At 46.2% G+C, this 7860-nt stretch overlaps 1 protein-coding gene across 1 annotated transcript in view; it reads left to right on the forward strand.

Annotated features, from left to right (window-relative positions):
* ATOH8 (atonal bHLH transcription factor 8) overlaps nt 1–4890 on the forward strand; it is a 65949-nt gene extending 61059 nt beyond the window's left edge. Inside the window, exon 3 of the mRNA XM_069204225.1 lies at nt 2787–4890. Within this exon, the coding sequence (XP_069060326.1) occupies nt 2787–2792 (6 nt within the window). The 3' untranslated portion in view covers nt 2793–4890. The remainder of the gene's footprint in view (nt 1–2786) is intronic.
* Nucleotides 4891–7860: the final 2970 nt, after the last annotated feature.

A 7860-nucleotide genomic window follows, 5' to 3' on the forward strand; every position in this document is an offset into this window, starting at 1 on the left:
CCCCGTCCGCCTGGGACGACTCCTGGTGGCCCACGGCCCTCGGCACCGCACCGACCCCCACAGACCACGCCCGCAACCTCGGCTTCATCTTGGACCCTCTTCTCACCATGACCAAGCAAGTCAACGCCGTGTCCTCCGCCTGCTTCCTCACCCTCCGCATGCTCCGCAAGATCTTCCGCTGGATCCCCGCCGACACCAGAAAAACCGTGACCCACGCCCTCGTCACGAGCCGCCTGGACTACGGCAACACCCTCTACGCCGGGACCACAGCCAAACTCCAAAACCCGCCTGCAACGCATTCAAAACGCCTCGGCCCGCCTCATCCTCGACATACCCCGCAGCAGCCACATCTCCGCACACCTGAGACACCTGCATTGGCTCCCTGTCAGCAAAAGGATCACCTTCCAACTTCTCACCCACGCACACAAAGCCCTCTACGACAAGGGACCGGAATACCTCAACAGACGCCTCAGCTTCTACGTCCCCACCCGCCTCCTCCGCTCCTCTGGCCTCGCACTCGCTGCTGTCCCTCGCATCCGCCGCTCCACGGCGGGTGGGAGATCTTTCTCCTTCCTGGCGGCCAAGACCTGGAATTCCCTCCCCACCAGCCTGAGGACCACCCAAGACCACTCCGCTTTCCGGAGACTCCTAAAGACCTGGCTGTTCGAACAGCGATAACCCCCCCCTTTTTCCCCTAGCGCCTTGAGACCCGCACGGGTGAGTAGCGCGCTTTATAAATGTTAATGATTTGATATGATTACAAGAAACTTTAGGACCAGAAGTTTCTAAAGTTTAGTATGTGTTCCTCCCTCAATGCGCCTATTATTCACACATTCTGGGTGGAGTCTCTGATGAGAGAATAAGAACCCAGAACCGAGCTGGGGTTGCAGCCCAACTCTGTTCACGAGCATGTGCAACTACGAGACATGCTGATAGTTACTTACAGAGCAGTTTGAGTTCAATCGTATTGCAGCTGTGGGTGTGTACCCGAATCGGGATTTCAAGTATCGCACACATTTCTATCGTTTTCCTTTGTGCAGGAAAACACTGCAAGATTCAGAGGTCTGCAGTTTGTAACGTTGGAAAACATGCAATATTCTCCAATTTGTTGAGCAAGTGTTCGATCTTCCATTGAAGTATCCACTGGTGGAAAGTCCATCAGCGGAATTATCTCCGTCTCATATACAGTATTATGGAGTTAATTTAGCATAATCAGCAAAGGATTTGACACATCTTCTACAAATCAGAGGGTCTTCAAATTCACCTTCAAGCTGAGTTTAAAGAGGCCATTGGTGATTGATGTCACAGTAGATCTCAAAATCCAAGATGACGTCATCAAACAAACTAACATTCTAGAATACCTATTGCTGCTGAATGTTAGAAAGGCAGGCCTGGGCAAAAAACATGCTTTCTTCTTTATAATGGACACTAGGTAATAAGTGCCTCATTTACTAGGATATGGCATAGGGCTTAGCGCTACAAGCCTTTCAGCTGTGCTGCACTACACCAACAAGTATGCAAGATATAGTGCATTCCTGTCCTTTCCCTCTGTGCAAGCGCAGAAATAGCTGCTGAGTGCCAACGCAGGCACCCTTGCACCATGGTGCAATGGTCCCTGCGTTGTTGATGCGATAGTTTTTGTGCATGAAGGTCTCAACAATCAATGGAGACATTTTCTACTTTCTTTCAGAATGCAGCACACATAGAAAGAGGAAACAGCACGGAGTAATAAAGTTATTTTGAGAAGGAATAAAGTTATTCCTCCCCTCGGGAGGCGTACAGTTCTGACGCATTCCCATATTTACAGATTCTTGTAAATCTTGGAATGTGTCAAAACCTATGGTGTTGCATGGGAAAACCCACCGCAACGCCTATGGAACGTCTCCTTGACGTAGAGTAAGGCAAGGCAGCACTTTGTGCTGCCGTGCCTTACTCCATATCTGTGAGGCCACGCAAATTCACACAGGGTGGCTTTGCGTCACCTCATAGATATGATTGAGAGGCCTGCTTCACCGGAGCATCATAAAAGTGGATGCTTCGGCCACGCAGGCCTCTTGTACATGGGGCCTTAACAGTGGTAGGAGAGCCAAGGCAGAGCTGGGAAGTAATTCTGCAGTCTGCAGTACTGGGGTATATCGGGGGCCTCATTCCCTATTTACAATACAGAGCTCCATGACACATGTTTTCACAGATGAGTCAGAAATTCTGACGCATCTGTTGATGCTAAACTCATGCATTGCTGGACTAGCATAAAAAAGAGATGCTACTCCTGCAATGCAAGGAGGCCCCCACAGAGAAAGCTCTGCGTTAAATTTATGCTTGCTCTGAGCAGGTGGTAAAATTTTGACGCAGTCAAATATTGTAAATTTCTTCAGTACTGCGTGGCTTTTCCCGTAGGAGCACCTACCCTGCATAGATTATACCTGACGCAGGTATCATGTGACGCAAGGGTTTACAAACTGATGCATTGGGCCTAATGTGTCAGTTTGTAAATCTGGAGCAGTGTCAAGCGCTGCTTGCGTCACAAAAAATTATGCAACGGTGGCACAAAGGGCTTGTAAATGAGATCCGGGATGTGGTATTACCTCCCAATATCAGGCCACTCACACTGAGGGCTCCGAGGTGCTAGTTGTGTCTTTATCTACATATCAATGGTGATTATTTTAAAAATGTCAACGTGTTCTATTTGAGGGTAATTTCTGGTTAATATGAAACATTCTATTTTCAGTCTGAGTGTGATTGAAAAACACGAATTCTAGTATAACATTTTTATTTTTGTTTTTCAGGAATGAAGTGTGCCAAGGCCGACCGAAATGAACTCTGAAACAGGGGTTTTCCCTCTTCTGTGAAAATAACCTTGTGACACTTTTCTGATAGACATAATTTAAGGCTGGCATTCAGATGCAGGACTTCTGCTCTGGGAGAAAAAAAAAACTTGGTTCTCCTGTGTTTTTCTGGTTTCAATCCAGTGATCTTTGAAGACTGTGTAATTTATTTAGCCCTTGTTTCTTTTTTTGCAACTGGCTCAACCTTACCTTCAGTCCGGATAATCATGAGTTGCTGCTGTGCCAAAGCTTCGACAGGGCGCCTAGACTGACACAAAAGTGCCTTGAAAAGTATTGTGGAAAATCCAAAGAAACAACAGAAGCACTGACTGCTCACTTCCGTCTCCGTTGGGCAGCTACACACTTTGCCTTCTTTTAAAGGTTTTACTCGGGCTGACTGACCCAAATATTCTCACCTCAAGTGTGTTTGAGTAGTATTGGAAATTGGAGGCAACTGTAGGTATGAAACCTTTACGCACATGCACCTAAGAAGGACTTCCGGTGCATAAGGTCACAGAGGGCCTTAAACGTCATCTTCTTAATCAACAAAGCATTGTTTTAGGATCCTTTAATTGGCATTGCGGGGTTTGATAAAGTTAAAAAAATGATACTGTCTCGATTGTAATGTAATAAAAATAACTATTGCCGTTTTGCACATGCCCGAGGAGACTGTGGCATGGTGGTGAGAAGGACAAGTGGCTTTAGCGCCTGTTCATGGGCCTGAAGGTCACAGATTCAAAACCTAGCCAGACCTACTGGGCCTTTCATCATTCTGAGGTTAATAAATTGAGTACCATTGAGCAACGCTGTAATAAGTGCCTATAGTCAATTTCACAAATGATTGGTGGTATTAATGCCACCTTTATTTCACTTCAGAGTGAGAAGCAAGACATGTCTGAAGAGTTTTGTAGTGGAAATGGATAAATAAAGCACATGATCTTACTTTGTAGTTTCACAAAAGTGTCTATTTACTGGTGCTATACATAACAGTGAAAATACCAGCATCCTATGCTGGTTAGTCCAAATTGTTTAATGGTGTACCTCCGTGCTTAATTTGTGCTTGTTGTTTCCGGTGCTGAGCACCAGCACTTATTTTTGAGGGCCGGGCGTATTCTTCTGCCTCAACCATTTGCTGTGAGCAAAAGACACATATGGGAATGACGGAGGAAGTGAAAAACGAAAAAGCGTCACAATGGGAGAAAGCAGAAAGCTGCAAGAGTGAGCAGAAGGGGCATGGAGTGGCTTTAAATGGATTGAAGAGGCCCGAGATGGCTTCAGGATTACGCTGCCTCATTATTCCGTGCTCGCACATTTAAATGCAGCAGCAGCGTGTTTTAAGAGGAGGGCTGTGGGCACCGACATGTTATTATTTACAAATTAAGCACTGATGTACCGGCTTTCCCTCAATGCTAAGCATTAATGTTGAGCAATAAAAGACGACACCATGAGATGCTATCCTAATAAGTGCCTTTTTAAATTTAGGGCTGTTCTTGAAGTTTTATGAGAACCTCAAAAAAGTGCACTAATGGAGAACAAAAACAGAAACTTACCATTTTGTGGCTAATTTACCAACAAAATAAATGACATGTCCACACATGCTGTAATGCTTTCAGAACACCTTGTCCATGGAGCCAGAATGTTCTACATTTCTCAGAGAGGAACAAAAAGAGAAAGATTTGATTGCTGGAGCAGAGGGACTATTCCAGCCATTAATTGCTGTTTGTTTTAGCATTTTCAGTGGCACTCCTACTGTTGCATTGCTCGAAAGAGTTAAAATAATTGAATGTGTAATAGCAAAAAAGACCTACCTGTCAATATCACATTGCTGCACTTGAGCCTTTTTTAAACTGATAGCGAACTTGAAAATTGATCAGAGAGCACTTGCCTTAGTATGACGGACGGATTATTGTTTAATTAAACAGATTCTTCACATACAATGGATTTCTTTGTAGTTTTGTCAAGTCAAACATGTACGCTAGAGCAGTAGTAACTGATCATGCAATACGGATTAACTTTGAATTTGATGTCACCACCCATAATGCTATAATAAAAGAATAACATGTGATTCTTGTCTATAAAGTGTCAGTATTATGCTGTGCAAACAAGGACTGCAATCCCTATGTGCATTTGCCAATGCTTGGATCAAGTAGACGTATCGGAAGCAGGGCAACATACATGCATGTAATTTTGTAACTGTCTAGTAGTAACCTTCAATTGCCTTACTGTAAATTGAGTAATTGCGTTTACGGAGGGTTGTCTAGTTTTTTTGTGTCTCTCAATCATGACTCATCTCCTGGGGACAACATGACCTTGATATCTATTGGTCTACTGATTTTGTTTTAAAGCAGTTCCCAGAACCTAAGGTGAAGCCAGACAGGCCCATTTGAAAGTTTGGAGGGGCTGGGTCAAAAAGTCCTGTGGGTCCGTAAACCTAATTCAGTTGTTAGGTCTCAGCTCTAGACAGCACGCATGCGCTGTCTTGAAGAGAGACATGTTGTATCTATTTTGTGGGCTTCAGCCAGCCCATAGGCTTCTATTTGCTGGCTCTATTGTCGCTCCATTTTTTGTTCTCCCCCTTTGTCCATGGGATTCAAACGTTATGCTTTTTCCAGTGCTCATCCCTGCCTGAGAGCATGGATCAATTACTCCTAAATATATACAGAGACCATTTTAGTGCATTGTTTCAGAACCACTTTTTTATACTTTTAAAAGCGCTTTTCACAAGCCCTCCTTTTTTTTTTACTCACATCGTTCTCAGTGGCAACAGTTGGGCGAACCTGTTTGGTTTGTTTTCCCTTTCTGTTATCATATGTGAGTTGGGGGTTCAAACTGATCCTAGGGTTGCTTGTTTTGGGCAGTACATTGTGGCTCTTTACAACACAAGGTGCTCAGTGTCTGCTCGAAAAGCCGTCTCCCTTGAAGTCTGTCATGCCTGCCCCCCACCTCTGCTCAGAGCAACCACCTCTGGCCTGCACTTCCTTGCGAGAAACTGCTTCCTCCTAATAAAAAATCATTTTCCCCGGCATCTGAAGGGTTACCTGTCTCAGCTGGCCATGCCTCATATATGCGTATCCGTGTAGTGTGTGCACCTCATCGGTGGCACTGCCACTGCACACCACCCATTTGTTTTCCACCCCAAGCAATGTACCACTGTGAATATCACCACTACCGCCAAGACCAATTCCAAAAGCACCAGAATAACACCAGTGGAGGCCGTGCATTGATTCTATGTCCACCACCCACTTCTCAGACAGACAGAGAACCTTTTATCTCCCGCACTGGCCACCCAGCAGAGAAACAGCAGCAGCACTATCGGGGCTGCCATATCTGAGAGCAAGGAAGCCTGTATTGGAGGTTCTGCTTCCTCCCTCTTATTAAGCTTCCTTCTTCCCGCTTTGTTCGTTGAGCGCCAGAGGTATGGGCCAGACACACACACTGAGCAGCAGCCTTTTTACCACTCCATGTGCTACCCTCCCCTGCCTGAAGTCATTCACCCTCCATATTCCCCCACCGGCAAAGCTCAGGTGAAGCACCCTATGCACTGCACATGCATAAAATCAGTGGCCACATCAGCCAGGCAACATAATAAGGGCCATATTTATACTTTTGACGCAAAACTGTGCCGACGTCGCAAGCGGGAAACGTGCCGTTTTTTGACACCATAGCGTCAAAAAGCAGCGCAAACACAGAAAAATGTGCTAAGGAGAGCGAAAATGGATCCCAGATGCTTGCACAGACTCCAGGAAGATGACAACAGACCAGGAACCAGCCAGGAGGACCCACACAAGACACAGGACACAGAGAAGAAGAAAAGAAAGTGTCGCTTCAATGCAGAGGAGCAGGAAATTCTGGTGAAAGAGGTGACAGAACACCAGCACCAACTGTTTGTCACCTCAAAGTTGCCAATTAGTAGGAGAGGCAGTATGGCAATAAATTGTTGACAAGATCAACAGTGTGGCAGAAGTACGGAGAACAGTCATCGAACAGGAAGGCAGTACTGCAGACTGGAGGTGGGAGTCCAGCACCGCAGGAGGCCCTGGACCACATGGAGGAGATGGTGGCAGCCGTCATCCCTGAGGAGATCGTCACTGGGATTCGAGGACAGGAGAGCGCAGACTACCAGGAGACAACACAGATGCAGGGTAAGTTGCATGGAGAATTAAAATGCCCAAATGTATACTGTAAGCGGGGGGCTGGACATACCTACTACACAATGCATGGAAGTCATGATATTAAGGGAGTGGCATGGGTAAAGGGGCACGGCACAGGTGCATGGGCTGTACAGAGGAAACCTGGGGCACAGTCAGAGGAGGAAATGGAACACTGCTAGGACCATCAGTGCAATCCAATGTAGCACACAATTCCCAACATCAGCAGTATACATTACCAATGCTGACATCCGTATCGTGCCATACCAATGCCATACATAGTATATGCTAGATCTCAGCAACATATAGGTGGATGTGAAATATCAGAGACTGGTGCAGTTGCAGAATGTTAAGTGCGGTGCTAGTGCCATCAGAACACCCACAGCCAGTGAAAGGCCTCACCATGAGAATGGAAGTAGACGGATGGTTGAGTAGGACAAGAAGGTGGCAATTCACAATTTGGCCAGAACCAACACCTAGAGGATCTGATGCTGAGAAGTCCACAAACTGACCACAATACATGTGACATGCAGGTGGGGCATAGGCCTGGGAGAATGCTAATATGAAAGACAGGAACAATGAACAGGAACCCGGATCACAATGTGAAAATAATCGGAAGGCAGGCACGTCACATTACAAATCCCACAACACAGACACACTAATTGTACCATATTTCATTGCAGAGTACGATGGATCTCCTGCGGATATGCCTGTCCAGGACTACCCTGATGACATGGATGACGAGCTGACAAACATCAGCCAGCAGACCCTCCAAGATGTGCTTGGAACCCTCCAGACCCCACCTTCAGTCACAAGGAGGAGCACAGAACTAGCAGCCATCACAGAGGGCCCACCCACCACCCCAATTGTACGACCTGCAAGCTCCA

The sequence above is a fragment of the Pleurodeles waltl genome, chromosome 1_2, assembly GCF_031143425.1.
Source record: "Pleurodeles waltl isolate 20211129_DDA chromosome 1_2, aPleWal1.hap1.20221129, whole genome shotgun sequence".
Lineage (NCBI taxonomy): Eukaryota > Metazoa > Chordata > Amphibia > Caudata > Salamandridae > Pleurodeles > Pleurodeles waltl.